The sequence below is a fragment of the Neolamprologus multifasciatus genome, chromosome 7, assembly GCF_963576455.1.
Source record: "Neolamprologus multifasciatus chromosome 7, fNeoMul1.2, whole genome shotgun sequence".
NCBI lineage: Eukaryota > Metazoa > Chordata > Actinopteri > Cichliformes > Cichlidae > Neolamprologus > Neolamprologus multifasciatus.
In genome coordinates, this window is record NC_140445.1 from 38663924 (window position 1) to 38680276 (window position 16353).

General features: G+C 42.2%; 1 protein-coding gene and 1 pseudogene across 2 annotated transcripts in view; both read left to right on the forward strand.

The window, feature by feature from the left end:
• The window catches only part of LOC146514816 (scavenger receptor cysteine-rich type 1 protein M160-like), a 238201-nt pseudogene that overhangs the window by 81899 nt on the left and 139949 nt on the right, over positions 1–16353 (forward strand). The gene's annotated exons all lie outside the window — the stretch shown is intronic.
• ppp1r3b (protein phosphatase 1, regulatory subunit 3B) lies at positions 6600–12057 on the forward strand. Its single transcript, XM_085168100.1, has 2 exons — positions 6600–6795; positions 10010–12057. The coding sequence occupies exons 1-2, from the start codon at positions 6773–6775 to the stop codon at positions 10881–10883; spliced, it is 897 nt and encodes a 298-aa protein (XP_085024226.1). The 5' UTR covers positions 6600–6772; the 3' UTR covers positions 10884–12057.

Below are 16353 nucleotides of genomic sequence, written 5' to 3' on the forward strand. Positions count from 1 at the left end.
CAAGTATTCATCAGAGAAAGTTCTCACCACTCTGCTATACTGAGAGTTCAAGAAATGAAATAAAGTTTAAATAAAGAACAAATAAACAAGAAAGAAGACATTTTAAAAAATAGTTAATTAAACTGAGGAAAAAACAGACCGTGAAAAAATAACATTAAATAAATAAATGATTCAAGCTTTAAAGCTTGAAGTTGATACATTTTAAATCCCATTTAATTCATAATTCATAAAGAAGTTTATTTTTAATTTCACATTTTGTTGAGTTTAGGGAAATGTGTGAGCCACATGATGAAAACAGACGTTAATGAAAACATGAATAAAAGCAACAAAGTGCTGATTATGAATCAGCCATTCAAACACATCTGGAGTCTTTTTTTTTGTCCTTGTCGGCTGCTGTTATTTAGCTTCTATAAAGTTAAAAAAAGTGAAATTATGAATTACATAATTATTTAACATAAATTAGACATTTCGTTTTTTATCTTAATTAATTATATCAGATTAATTAATTTTTAAACATTTAATTAGAATTATCCTTCAAATAAAAAATTCACTTTTGTCTTTTTAATTAACAGACCAACAAACACATCCAAATAAATCCACAGAATCAGGACAGCAGAGCTACAGGAACTGTATCATAAATGTTTTAAAGTGATACGTCATATGAACAGGATCAGCTACCTCAGTATAACTACAGAGAGCTGAACCAGCAATAAATCATATACTGTGTGTGTGTGTGTTTGTGTGTGTAGCTAATTAAGACATCCTTACCTCTGTGCTGATGCATTTTGCAGCTTTCATATGTAAATTAGGCCCATTGTTATTTAAATGTAATCATTTCTTCTTCGGTATTGTTCACTGATCGTTAACGTGGAGGAAATGGAGCAATTATTCCCACAGCTGGTGGAGTTTAGGTGTAAATTACAGATGCGTGCGCTTTTTCTGGTTTCTGCGAGAATAAAACTTAAACTAACGAGCGCTTTCACAGTTCCCCCAAGCTAGACAGAGCAGGTTAAAGACATGAGTACATCCATGTACAGCTGAGGTCCCATAATGGCCTTAAACAAGAAGCACTGATTGATTTGAAAGGTTCAGGATCAAAGCCAAAGCCACTGCACCTCGTTGAAATCACACGTTGAAATCACGCTTCACCTGATTTCAACTTTTAGCTGCAGAGTCCAGAACACAACTCAACACAGCACTGCACATATACACAGTATGTATACACTGTATATATATATATATATATATATATATATATATATATATATATATAAAACACCCAGCACGCCCCTGCGGGCGGTTTATCCTTCAAGCTCGGGTCCTCTACCAGAGGCCTGGAAGCTTGAGGGTCCTGCGCAGTATCTTAGCTGTTCCCAGGACTGCGCTCTTCTGGACAGAGATCTCCGATGTTATTCCCGGGATCTGCTGGAGCCACTCGCCTAGCTTGGGAGTCACCGCACCTAGTGCTCCGATTACCACGGGGACCACCGTTACCTTCACCCTCCACATTCTCTCGAGCTCTTCTCTGAGCCCTTGGTATTTCTCCAGCTTCTCGTGTTCCTTCTTCCTGATATTGCTGTCATTCGGTATCGCTACATCAATCACTATGGCCGTCTTCTTCTGTTTGTCTACCACCACTATGTCCAGTTGGTTAGCCACCACCATTTTGTCCGTCTGTATCTGGAAGTCCCACAGGATCTTAGCTCGGTCATTCTCCACCACCTTTGGGGGCATTTCCCATTTGGCCTCGGGACTTCCAGGTTATACTCGGCACAGATGTTCCTGTACACTATGCCGGCCACTTGGTTATGGCGTTCCATGTATGCCTTGCCTGCTAGCATCTTGCACCTTGCTGTTAGGTGCTGGATTGTCTCTGGGGCATCTTTACACAGCCTGCACCTGGGGTCTTGCCTGGTGTGATAGACCCCAGCCTCTATGGATCTTGTAGTCAGAGCTTGTTCTTGTGCTGCCATGATTAGTGCCTCTGTGCTATCTTTCAGTCCAGCTTTGTCCAGCCACTGGTAGGATTTCTGGATATCAGCCACCTCCTCTATCTGCCGGTGGTACATACCATGCAGGGGCCTGTCCTTCCATGATGGTTCCTCGTCTCCCTCCTCTTTCTTGGGTTTCTGCTGCCTGAGGTATTCACTGAACATGCTGTCAGTTGGGGCCATCTTCGTGATGTATTCTTGGATGTTCGTTGTCTCATCCTGGACTGTGATGCTGACACTCACCAGTCCCCGGCCCCCTTCCTTCCACTTAGCGTACAGCCTCAGGGTGCTGGACTTGGGGTGAAACCCTCCATGCATGGTAGGGAGCTTTCTTGTCTTTATGTCAGTAGCTTCTATCTCCTCCTTTGGCCAGCCTATTACCCCAGCAGGGTACCTGATCACGGGCAGGGCGTACGTGTTGATGGCCCGGATCTTGTTCTTACCGTTCAACTGACTCCTCAGGACTTGCCTGACCCTCTGCAGGTACTTGGTGGTTGCAGCTTTCCTAGCGGCCTCTTCATGGTTCCCATTCGCCTGCGGGATCCCCAGGTACTTGTAACTGTGCTCTATGTCTGCAATGTTGCCTTCTGGTAGTTCAATCCCCTCAGTTCTGACTACCTTCCCTCTCTTTGTTACCATCCGACTACACTTCTCCAGCCCGAATGACATTCCAATGTCATTGCTGTATAGCCTGGTAGTGTGGATCAGTGAATCGATGTCTCGTTCACTCTTGGCATACAGCTTGATGTCATCCATGTACAGGAGGTGGCTGACAACTGCTCCGTTCCGTAGTCGGTATCCGTAGCCAGTCTTGTTAATGATCTCACTGAGGGGGTTCAGGCCTATGCAGAACAGCAGTGGGGACAGAGCATCTCCTTGGTAGATCCCGCACTTGATGGTGACTTGTGCTATGGGCTTGGAGTTGGCCTCTAGTGTTGTACGCCACATCCCCATTGAGTTCCTGATGAAGGCTCTTAGGGTCCCATTGATCTTGTACAATTCTAGGCATTCCAGTATCCAGCTGTGGGGCATTGAGTCATAGGCCTTCTTGTAATCAATCCAGGCAGTGCACAGGTTGGTCAGTCTGGTCTTGCAGTCTCGGCTGACTGTTCTGTCTACCAGTAGCTGGTGTTTTGCACCTCTGGTATTCTTGCCAATTCCTTTCTGTGTCCCGCTCATGTATTGAGCCATGTGCCTGTTCATCTTAGCCGATATGATGCCTGACAGGAGCTTCCAAGTAGTACTGGGCAGGTTATTGGTCGGTAGTTGGAGGGGACTGGTCCCTTCTTGGGGTCCTTGGGGATCAGGACCGTCCGACCTTCGGTTAGCCATTCCAGGTGTCCCTCGTTAACTAGCAGCTGGTTCATTTGTGCTGCCAGACGCTCGTGGAGTGCAGTCAGCTTCTTTAGCCAGTAGGCGTGAACCATGTCGGGCCCTGGTGCTGTCCAACTCTTCATACTGGAGACCTTTCTTGGATATCTGCCACATATGCTCTTCCAGTATTGCCCCGTCTGCAGCCTTGGTGGTGCTGTTCTCTTATTATTGTTCCCTTGCCACTGAGAGTACACCTTTGCTATATATAATATATATATATATATATATATATATATATATATATATATATATATATATATGTATGTATTCATTTTCATCAGCTTCTGACTGAATCCACAGAGAGTTAGAAGCCTTACAACACAGCGTGTTTAGCTGTGATCGACTGCCATGATTAACATTTCACCTTTGTCACAGCACAGCTCGGTCTATTTTCAGGTCATGTGGTGCTGCGTTCAGGGTCCTTATCAGAGAGCAGAGAGCTGCTCTTTCTGCTCTTGAACCCCAGCGTTCAGTAGGTTGAGTTCTGAACAATTATTTACATGATACTGTGCCAGAACAGCAGCAGGTTGTTTCCTAACGAGGCTGGAAGGCCACCATTCGTGCTGACATCATTTCATGCTGCAGCTGCTGGAACACAAAGTATCTCTGCAGGGACGTCCTGCTGCTGTCTGAGGTGCTCTGCAAAGACTGTATTTGTGCTTTATGTGATGTTTGCAAAGATGCATAAAGATCAGAATTAATAAAGTTCATTTTTCAGCTGCGGACCTCATTCAGAGCCACGCTGCAGACACCTCAGAAATCTATAAGAGTTTAATCTCATGCTTAAGGTGTTTTAGGTTAACGTGTACAGAGGGGAGAGTTTAAGGCTGATCCTAATTTTTTGAGCACTTTACTTTCGGTGTTAAATGTAGTTTAGGTTCAGTTTCATTTTCCTGTATTTGCTCAATTAAGTTTTTTTTTAACATGAAGGGTTTAATTCAATTTTTTTTTACTAATTTTGGTCTTTGTGATTATTAGAATATGAAGATTATTCATCAGAGTTAAGAAATAAAACAGGCATTAATTCAGTTTAATTCAGTGTTATTTATATTGCCCTAATTCACAACAACGTTCAGTCAATATGCTTTATATTATAACATAAAGACCAAAAAAGTGTGAATTAAAAGTATAAACACGAGATGTCAACAGTAGTAGTATTAATATATTTGCTATTTTAATATCTTCTTCTGATGGAATTAATTTAATAATAATAATCTGATAACTTTATCAACAACAACAACAACAAAAACACAAAAGGTTTAGTTTATAAAAACAAAAGAAATTTACAGTCAAAGACGCCAAAAGTGACAATAGTTAATATTTAAAACCTTTAAATACGTGAAGATCCTCACTAAAGCTGCAAGAGCAGAGCAAGGGAAGGTGGAGGAGTTTAAATAGATGGGGTCAACCATTCAAAACAACAGGTGGTGTCTGAGAGTGGAGGCAGGGTGGAGTGGGTGGAGACAAGGGTCAGGGTGATTTGTGAGAGAGTGAAAGGGACGGTTTTGTAAAGTCATAAACTTCACCAGGAACTGTCTTCTCAGATAATCAATCAGCTGTTTAGATTTAAAAAATTAACAATAAGTAAATATTATAATCTCAAAGCGGATGTGGTGATGTTTTCAGATCTCCTGTTTAATCACACCACCAATGCAAACTCCACGCACCTCACTGACAGTACTGAGGTGTAACCTGTGCCTGTGTGTGTGCCAGCCGTGCTTCATGTGCTAAGGTGAAGCACCAAAATAACACAGCCTGTTCTCTAACCTGGGATCGATTCCCGAATCAGAGCTGCTATTTACAAAGCTGTCAGCTGTTCAGCATCGGGGGGGGGGGGTTGTGGTTTCCTACAAAACACAAAGCACTGTTACACGGACACAAAGTGAGCTCATGTTAACAGAAAATCAATATGAAAATGTCACGTGTGTGTTCATGTTTTTAGAAGAATTACAGAAAAAACATTCAGTGTGTCTGTGACGGGTGTAAAGGTCCAGCTGCACATGCAGCCCACAAGTGCTGCAGCAATGACCCCAAGACCGCCACTCATCCTAAACCCACTTTTGCAAACAGAGGCAAAGAGACCCACAGACATTGCAGACACAGTTTGCTGTTACATGTCTCCAGCTGTCTCTTACAGATGTTATTATTTTTTTTATTCTTTATTTTTTTTATTCTTTATTTCAGATATATGGTAAATGGTAAATGGCCTGTATTTGTATAGCGCTTTACTAGTCCCTAAGGACCCCAAAGCGCTTTTACACAACCAGTCATCCACCCATTCACGCACACATTCACACTATACAACAAGCCAATATATAAAGATTCTTGCATTTACATGTACAAATACAAATATATGTGTGTGTGTGTATGTGTACATGCACTCGTGTATGTGGTCAGGTTAAAACAAAACAAAAATATATAGACAGAATCTAAATGACATGAAATGTTATACATGTTCACACGTGTTTTGGCCCAGTGAAGACTTGAGTCTTTCCTCTTTTTTGTAAGCAGGTTTTGCGTCTCACTTTAGTTTCTTCTCACATAAATATACAAATTTTATTGCTCCTTTTTAAATTTTACACCAAAGAAAATCTGAAAAACAAACATGCACATATTGAAAACTTAAGAGTTTAAACTAAAGTTTTAAGTAGAACTACTTCACAGGCCTTAAGAGAAAACTGTTAAAATCACAAAAATATGAGCCTGAACTCTGTAAAACAGCTGCATCTTATTTGATCCAGTTTGAGTTTTTTAGAGTTCTACGTCATAAGTTTAATTCCTCCCGAAAAATAGGTAATAATAATAATAATAATAATAATAATAATAATAATAAATAAGTTTCACATAAAGAGATAAATAAATTGGAAAACAATGTCGGATGTAGCAAATATGATATAAATTATAAAACATACATGCAAATTAATATATTTTTAATGTATTTATTTATTCCAGGTATTTTTGTGAAGTTTTACCTTTACAGGGTTAATATTCATGCTTCCAGGTAGTAAGCGGATGATGTTTTATTTAATCTACATTTAATTTACTAAAACAGCACGAGGCGCTAAACTGGGCCCTACGAACCACGATAAATAACTCGATAAACAATTACGGCTTTCTGTCAATCTTCACACGGAGAGACGGCTCTGACAGCAGGGCGCCACGCCGCCGACCACTCCGTCAGTGCGCTCTCTGATTGGCTGTGGACGCGTGTCCACGTGAAAGTGGCGTGGCCGTTTGAAGGCACGAGAAGAAGAAAAGCGGCTCACCGGTTTTAGTGTGAGCCGAGAGTTAGCGCCCGAGCAGAGGGCTGCTGCTGCTGCAGAATCCTCAGAGATCTAGGACAGAGACCCGGAACCAGGACCAGGGCACAGCGCGGTGACGGCACAACGGAACTGGACAGACCGCAAATGGTTCTCGGCAGCAGCTCCAGGTAAGACCGTGGTGCTGAACGCTGATGGTACTGAAGTTCTGGTGTGAACACTAGAGGCCCGGTTAGGTTCTGATGACGTCATAAATGAAGCCTTTAAGAGGCTCTGGAGCCATCATGCAGTTACACTGGGAAGTAAAAGTTCAGATACAGTGAGTTTGTGTGTCTGCAGTTCTTTTTCATGATTGAGGTTAACAGTGTACTGCTTTGAACCAAACTCTTAAGTTTCAAGTATTAATATTAATGGTTTTCAGTGCTTAAAGACTTAGGACTGCAGTTTATTTATCTTCTCTAACTCTTTAGAACAAAACTCAGACTGTTCAGTTCTTTCTTCGTTCTTTTAATTTCTTCCTGTTTGCCTTAACCTGCCGGTTCTCTCATCAAACATAGATACGTACTCAGGTGTGTGTGTGTGTGTGACGTAGCGTGGGTCGCAGAAAGCTGTGGTTTTACAAACGTTTTCACGCTTTTGGTAAATGAATGAATGAAACCCACGGACATGGCGGAAGGTGACCACAACGTGGTGACCTGGAGGGTGTGTGACCTGTGGCACCATTTATCGCGCAAGACAGGGAAGTGTGACGAAACTTCCGCTACACCTGAATGTGAAGCGTCAGAGTGAGTGTGCTGCTGGTGTTGACCTGAAGAGTTTGCTCGCAGGTAAATGTGTCTGTGGTGTGGAGCTCCTGCTGCTCAGGTGTTTTCACTGAAGTCCGTTTCACCTGATGAGCAGGGGCACCGTGAATGCAACTGTGTTAGTGTAGGTTTTAAGTTGGCGTTTTACTAGGTACACCTGTCCAGTCTGAGTTAAATACAACACGAAGAGACTGTTAAGGATTTATTTTTAGAAATTTAAAGTATTTTCAAGTATTTTTGACAATTCAGCCATGTTTATCACAAACTCATAATTGAAGTTGATATTAGAGCAGGGTGATATGACCAAAAATATTTATCATGATATACTATGATATATTTGAAAATTTGTGATAACGATATAACTGACGATATAATTGACACTAGACAAAATAGTACACTAGTACAAAATACTTGCAGCATTTTTACAAACCAATTCTGGTTCATCCGTTTCATTCAACAATCCGATTTCGCCCTTCTCATTCTCTGCCATGCTTTTTCCGCCATGTGCGTATGAAAACAAAGGCACTGCGCCTGCGCCTTTTACCTGTATTCTATCACAATATTTCATTTTCTTATTGTTGCCCAACATTATACCGGTATTACCGTGAACGGTATAATATTGCCCAGCCCTAGTTGATATTAAATATTGTCATTCATTGTTTCTTATGTTGTACTTCTGTGTACATAGACTAGGGTGTCAGAATATTAGAAACACCTCAATAGTCTGTTAATATGCATCACATTCACAGTGTGATGGTTTACTAACAGTCGGTGACAAACACTAGTGTTACATTCGTTCACATCAGCCGATTATTCTCATGGCTAACTGATGTTGCTGTTTAACCGTCATGTTTGGAGGTTTAAAGGACACTTGTAATTAAAGTGCTTCTGTGCTGCAGTCAGATTTAGAGGTAAGCAGATTGGAGGAAGCTAAAGTTTCCCTCCTGATGGATAACGTTTGTTTCACTGATGCTGGTTTGTAGATGCTCAGTTTTGTTTTCTTCTTTTACCTTAAGCTGTGCTACTGGAAAAGAAATTCTAATGCTGCTTTTGCATTTCTGTATTTTGAAAATATATCATGTTGTGATTCCATATCTCATCATCTGAAGTCTGCTCAGACTCTAAATGTTTTCCCATTAATGAAGGTCGCCAGCACAGACACCTGTGTACAGGTCGCCACCTGGATGACTGGCTGTATGTGACACCAGACTCTAAGTCAGTCACTTGGTCAAAGGTTGCTTCCTGTGTGTTTTAAAGATTTTAACAATGAGATGGTTTAGGTCACAGCTCCTGATTCAGGTGTCTGTCTGTGTGAGAAGGATCAGAATCCCAGTGTTGTCTTGACGTGGATTAACGAGGGTCAGATTTACTGCAGGGGCTCAGGCAGATGAGCTCCACCTTTGTCTTCACTGACCTGATTAACTGTTTGTGCAGATAAGATATGCTGGATATTTACAGTCTTCACTACTGTTGTCACTGTTTGCTTTGCTTCAGATGTTGTCAGACAGAAAATTTACTGGATGTGATATCAGAGACTCAAGAGAGAGACTCTGCTCCCCTCTTCCCAATATGGGCATAATTCATGACAGATATGAGGATTGTTGCTGTCATCTGTAGTTTACACCTGTTTAGCCTGAAATTTTGACAATTTCACTTTTTTTTTCTTTTTTTTTGTCTTTAAAAGAAATATATAAAATACATCAGTAAGTATGGCTTTTGAGTTTGAATCTTTACAGCATTGTCGGGTCAAATTTAGGAGCTTAGAACTGGTGTTTTTTTTTTTTTTTACTGCATCTTAATTATAATTTTTAAAAAGGGCTATTATCAGTTTGCAGTAAAATGTGGTCAAGTTGGAAATTACATGCACTACAATAATACAGCGATGAACTAACACATAGAAAAGTCACATTAAAGACTTGTATTCAGAGCCTCAGGGACAGAACACACTGACACAGTTGCTGCAGGACTTAAACTGCTAAAGGAGCTTTTATACAGAAATCTAACCACTTACAGCATCGTGGGTCACCTGTTCCACAAAGATGCATGACACACATTACCATACAATTACAGGTAAAATGTGGTGAAATCTGTGGTGGTCTCACCATGACACACTCTGTTCAATCTGCATATAAATGATTTGTACTCATTGATTTTCTTTATGTTCACTTTTGTTACAAAAAAATGATCATAAAGTTTAAACTTTTAAAATGTACTTTTTGAATATGATACAGACTGTGATGACATTCTTGTTGTGCTGAGAACTTTGTACTGTGACTTAATCACATCATTTACTGTAAATGATGGACTTGCACTGTTTTTCAGTTTGTCCATATGACTTAATTTGGATATTTGTCACCTGTAATAAAGTGAGAGTTTCTAATGTGGAGTGAGCAGCAGAAATTAAACCACTTATATTTCCATAGAAGAATCCAGGTTTATCTGCATTGATTGATCCTGTTGCTCTGTAACTAACGTCCTGGTGTTACAAAGAGCAGACAGTTTGAGTCAGCTTTCAGTTTAATGATAAATATTAAAATGGAGTAAGATTATTTTAACAGAAGCACTCTTTCCTGTGTTTCAGTGTTCTGTGCGTGCTTCCTCCAGAGCCCACCATGCCGATCGACATGACCCTGCCCCTGTACCTCTCCAAAGAGGACTTTTCCTACAGGAAGCCTCGGAAAACCTGTAAATCTGCTCTGAGGTTCCAGCACTCACACCTCCTCGATCAGTCCGAGCTCCAGGATGACAGATCCATGAGCAAAAACGGGACCAAAACCAAAAAGCGCGTAACCTTTGCCGACCACAAAGGCCTGGCTCTGACCCGGGTGAAGATGTTCTCTCCATTCAGTGACCCCATCGACATTCCCGTGAACATCCAGGAGCAGCTGAGCTCAGCTCTGTCACTCAAAGCCGAGGAGGACCGGCTGGTGCTGGGCTTCGCTCAGCCTGCTTCAGACTACCTGCTGTTCCGTCAGCGCTTGGAGGAGAACCTCGTCTGCCTCGAGCACTGCCTGTTGAAAGAGAAGGCGTTCGCAGGAACTGTCAAAGTCAGGAACATGTCTTTCGAGAAGTCAGTGAAGGTGCGTGTGACCTTTGACTCGTGGAAAAGCCACACGGATGTGGACTGTGTGTACATGAAGGACTCCTATCCCAGCCTGCACCACGACACCTTCTCCTTCGAAGTGTCTCTGTCCGGCGAGCTGAAGCCGCATGAGCGCATCGAGTTTGCCGTCTGCTACCAGGTGGATGGCTGCGAGCACTGGGACAGCAACCAAGGCAACAACTATAGCATCACGTGGTCCTTGATGAGGAGGGGCCATCAGCAGGCCTGGAGCAGGCCCTCCTGTAACTATGGGGTTCACTTCGACCGATATGGCAGCCCCACGTGTTCACACGGGATCTTCCCTGATTGGCCGGGTTATGCCGGATATGAGAACATCGGCCCGTACTACTGAGCGTGCTTGCTCTGTTTTTAAAGCACGCACTGCCATGCTGCACATACATGCAGAGTCACTTTTACAAACATGCATCCGTTAATGCCAATGCTGAATCACATTAGATTCACATCAGTGCTAAGGAGGGGGAGGGGTGAGGAAGTCTTCCAAGAGTGGATCTTTTTTTTTGGGGGGGGGGCTTTGTGGTTTTAAGTGATTCTTGGCTTTAAAACATGAACTTTAGAAATGCTTCAAAAATAGAAACGGTTCAGAAATTGCCAGAGAAACTTTGTGTGTTTGGGTTGTCTTCTGTTTTCTTACAATCTTCATCATGAAGTTATCTGTTTCACTAATCAAAAATTAAAAAAATAGGAAAAGGAAACAAAAAACTGAAGCAACTGAAACAAGTTTAAAGATGAAAACTAGAAGCTGCTTAACTTTAGGATGACTCAGATTTCCTGGGGGGCTAATCTCAAGTGATGTGAGGGAGCATGTTTGAGGTCAGGTGGGCGGGGTCTCAGCTGCTCCTTCTGGTAAGTTGGATGATTTAAAAGAATGATTTGTGAAAGGATGACCTGCCTGCAGATAATCATCAGTTTTATTTCTCACTGAATTAAGTCTTAATGACAGATTTTTGTCTGGGTGACAGAAATGAGCTGCTTTTAGAAGCTGACAGTCGATGGGTGGTCTGACTGTGGGGTGGATGGCTGCAGCTTTAATGTTTCTGCTTTCTTTCACAGTAATGCAAAGATTTGCACATCAGTTTGCAGGAAAGTGCTTCTGACATCGGTCACTGATTAATTTAGCGTCTGCTCAGAGCAGCTGGTAAGGAAAACATAATTTATTTTTTTAAGAAAGGTGACCTGGAAAATGTGATTTTTACCACCTGTGCTGTGATGAGTGATGTTCATGGATTAGTTCTCAAACTCTGTTTAAGCTACATGTTCATTTAGATGTGTGTAAGTGTGTGCATCGATTTCCTGTTTTTAAAAAGTGTTTTTGTACGCACCGATCAGTGTTGGAGGGAATCGTGTGTCTGAAGTGAACAGTGTGTGTTAACGAGGGTTTTAAGGAAAGCCGGTGAATAAAGTTGAATGTTTAAAGTTGGTGTAATGTGACGGTGAAATGTTTTCTGTGGCAACAGCCTTCTATCTTACCCCTGAGTGACAGAACAATAAAATGTGGATGTTTTTTAGCTGGAGTCTGGTTTATGTTTACACACACACACCTTTCCAAAGAGTTGATGACCTGCAGCTAAAGACATTCACTCAAATCTGAACAAAGAATCAGTGAAAAGTGAACAAAGTCTCACCTGGATTTTATATTAAAAAAAACAAACAAACAAAATGCGTGTCAGCCTGCGTGATCTATAAAACAGTATTCAGCATCATGACCTAACAAGATGTTCAATGTCACGGGCGGGGAACCCCAGGCCTCAAGGACCGGTGTCCTGCAGGTTGTAGATATTACCCTTTCTTCAACATTTATTAAACATGGGACATGGAAGCTTCTCTGCATAGATGTCACAGTTGCATCATTACACAATGAAACCTCTGAAAGAGACACTTCTGTTTTGCAAGCTTTCAGGTTAAGCTCTCACAGGTGTAAACAGCCATTCACACATTCCTGATGAAAGGTTATAACATCTGTGCAGGCCATTCTCACCTCCTAGCACGTCTTGAAAGACCTCCTGGCAATTATTTTGGTAACTTTACCACAAAATAAGTTTTAATAAAGCAGTCAGGTGTTTGGTGGATACAGACAAGGAAAAGAAAATACAGGGTGTGCCATTTATATGGATACACCGTAATAACATGGGAATGGTTGGTGATATTAAAGTCCTGTTTGTGGCACATTAGTATATGTGAGGGGGCAAACTCCTTAAGATGGGTGGTGGCCATTCAGAAGTCGGCCATCTTAGATACATCTTTTGTTTTTTCAATAGGAAGAGGGCCATGTGACACATCAAACTTATTGGTAATGTCACAAGAAAAACAATGGTGTGCTTGGTTTCAACGTAACTCTATTCTTTCATGAGTTATTTACACGTTTCTCTTTGTTCACAGCCATTGACATGTCGAAGAGGTTAACACGTGAGGAGCGGATCAAAATTGTGTTGATATCTGGTGAACGCAGTAACCGGGTTATTGCAGCAGATTTCAATGCAAGACACCCTACAAGACCACCCATCTCCCATGCTACAGTCAGCAAACTGCTTGCTAAGTTTTGTGAAACTGGTTCAGTGTTGGATTTGCCAAAATGTGGACGCAATAAAACTGTCACTAATGAAGAAACATCAGTGGCTGTCCTAGCTTCATTCAGCAAGAGCCCACAGCGTAGCACTCGCCGCATGTCACTGGAGAGTGGCATTAGTCGAACATCCCTTCGGCAGATATTAGCTACTCACAAATGGCACCCTTACAAACTCCAGCTGCTGCAGCATCTCAACGAGGATAACCCAGATCGGTGCACAGAATTTGCAGAATGGGCAAAATAAAAATTGGAACAGGACCCTCAGTTCATGCAGAAGATTTTGTTCAGTGATGAGGCAAACTTTTATGTGAATGGTGAAGTTAACAAACAAAACCACCGCTCTTGGTCTGACACTAACCCACATTGGATGGATCCCTCCAAGGCTGTTCGAACAACAAAAGTGATGGTTTGGTGTGGTATATGGGGTACAACAATAGTGGGTCCATTCTTCATCAATGGAAACCTCAAGGCCACTGGATATTTGAAATTGCTACATGATGATGTGTTTCCCTCTTTGTGCACTGAAGCTGGCACGTTTCATGACTTTTTCCAGCAAGATGGTGCACCACCACATTATGGGTGCCAGGTCCGAGCATTCCTAGATGAACAGCTTCCTGGAAAGTGGATTGGTCGTCGTGGGCCAGTTGAATGGCCCCCAAGGTCTCCTGATCTGACCCCCTTAGACTTTCATCTTTGGGGTCATCTGAAGGCAATTGTCTATGGTGTGAAGATACGAGATGTGCAGCACCTGAAACTACGGATACTGGATGCCTGTGCTGGCATTTCTCCTGCGGTGTCGCTATCAGTGTGTGAAGAGGGTTGCATTGACAATCCAACACAATGGGCAGCACATTGAACACATTTTATAAGTGGTCAGAAACTTGTAAATAACTCATGAAAGAATAAAGTTACGTTGAAACCAAGCACACCATTGTTTTTCTTGTGACATTACCATTAAGTTTGATGTGTCACATGGCCCTCTTCCTATTGAAAAAACAAAAGTTGTATCCAAGATGGCCGACTTCTAAATGGCCACCATGGTCACCACACATCTTGAGGAGTTTGCCCCCTCACATATACTAATGTGCCACAAACAGGACTTTAATATCACCAACCATTCCCATGTTATTACGGTGTATCCATATAAATGGCCCACCCTGTAGTTTCAGTAATCAGCTGATTTTTGGATGTCATGTGATGGGCATGTGGACAACCTTTAACCCGTCTGCTTGTACCATCCTCTCATTATCGTGGCCCTGCAGCGTCCTTCAACTGGCCCTGCTGTGTTTGTTCTGCAGGTTCACTTACATAACCACACTGACCCAGGATCATAGCCAGCAGCTGCTCTTTGCATCTGCCACAAACATGCAAACTTGATCATGAGAGTCCTCTGAGGGGAACAACAAAGCTCTTAATAAGGGGTCATCCATCTTTCCCACAATCATCTTCTAGTCCTCCACTAAAACCACCTGCAGTCGTTTCCATTGCTTACAACTAAAAATCAAGAGGCTATAGTGTAAAGCATAAGTGTAAGGTTTACACCACAGAATAAGATTCATTCGTTTCACCTGGTACTCAAAACTGTGGAGCAAACAGGTGTTATGTTACTGGTTCAGAATAACTGTTGTTGTTTTAGGCATGTTTGCACTTCAGTCAGCTCTCTCTAAGACAAACATTCACACATTAAGAGACATGAACATGAACAAACCTTCATTCAGTCATGAAGTCAGTAATTAAATCAGCAGATGTAAAAACGGTGACGTGCTTTCTGAGCCTCTAATGTGACCAAAATGTATAACTTCATGTTTGATCCAATAAGACTCAAAATAAGCATCTCAGAGAATAAATTCACCAGGAGAGGGTTTACTGACGTCACAGTGAGCAGCAGGATCATTTTTTTCATGGGCTTTTGTACAATAAGGCTTCTTTAGAAAACCGGAGGAGTCGTCCCCTGCTGGACTTTACAATGAATAGCAGTCTAAGGCTTCAATTTTCACTGACTAATAAAGCTTTTATTAGTTAAATTAAAAATATTAAAATCAAGTAAAATGTTTCTGAGTGAAGACTGAAAGCATTTATCTGCTGTCTAACCAACGATGTGTTAGAATAAAAACCTTAGAAGGTTTAAAAATGAAATGAGTGTTTCAGTGTTGGGCTTTTTTCAGGTGGACTATGAACCTGCAGCTCAGATTAGACCATCTCATTTAAGGAGGAGTGTGTTCAGCTGAACTTTGAGCTGTCCCACCTTCAAGAAGGCGGAGCGGACCTTGGGCCCGATTCATATCACATCTTTACATGTAAGTGTGAATGAAGCAAACACAAACAGGTCACTTAAATATTCCAGCACAGAGCCGGGAACAAACCTTCATCCAGAACCAGCAGAGCATCCTGAAAGTGTCTTTACTCAAATACTACATCTAAGTACAAACTCTGAAGAACTGTAGCTTACTTTAGTCATTCAGTTTTATTCCATTTAATCTTCAGCAGATTTACAGTTAGAGTCACATGCTGCCAAAAGTCTGCAGACTACTGACATTTATTTTCACAATTTATTTCTTACAGCTTTTGTTGCATTTGGATCCATTAATGTCACGGACCCAGCTCTGGTGAACTCGGGGGTTCGTGGGCAGGATGGACCATTATTGGTATTATTGTGGTTGTTGTTGTTATTTAGGGATGTGTGTCGTTCTGCACTGTGCTGTGTTCTTTGTTCCACTCACTATATGTAGAGGCAGGGTGTGGGTGTGTACATGTGTGGCTGGAGGATGGAGAACAGCCACATGCGGGCCTAATGGGTGTGGCCCGGCAGAAGGACTGGCCACACCTGAAGTTCCTGCCACACACCTGTTGGCGATCAGGGCTCGTCGGGGGAGCTACTTAGGAGAGTGTTGGAGCTCCCACCGGCGCGGGTTCATTGAGTATCCTACCAAGTTAGTGTGTGTCAGCATATGTCAGTGCTGTTCGTGTATGCCCGCCAGAGTTAGTGTTGACGGCTGCTTCTATGGTTTTTCTGCAGGAGGAAGAGTGGTCCAGAAAGGAAGCACGCACGGGGTGTGCGGAAACACAACAGCGGGGAGCACGAGCACAGACGTCGGAGGGAAGCACACACGGGGTTCAAGGGAACAACGGGGAGTTATTGTGTTTACAGCTTTTCACTGTAAATAAAGAGCACTGTTTGCATCGCAGAGTCTGCGTTTTGGGTCCTCATTCCCCATATCCCCACGGTCTGCCTGCCAGA

Bases quoted from the DNA above. Each gene is read 5' to 3' on its own strand.
- ppp1r3b (XM_085168100.1), top strand. From the start codon at position 6,773: ATGGTTCTCGGCAGCAGCTCCAG. The intron at 6,796-10,009 runs GTAAGACCGTGG...CCTGTGTTTCAG, and splicing joins GTTCTCGGCAGCAGCTCCAG to TGTTCTGTGCGTGCTTCCTC.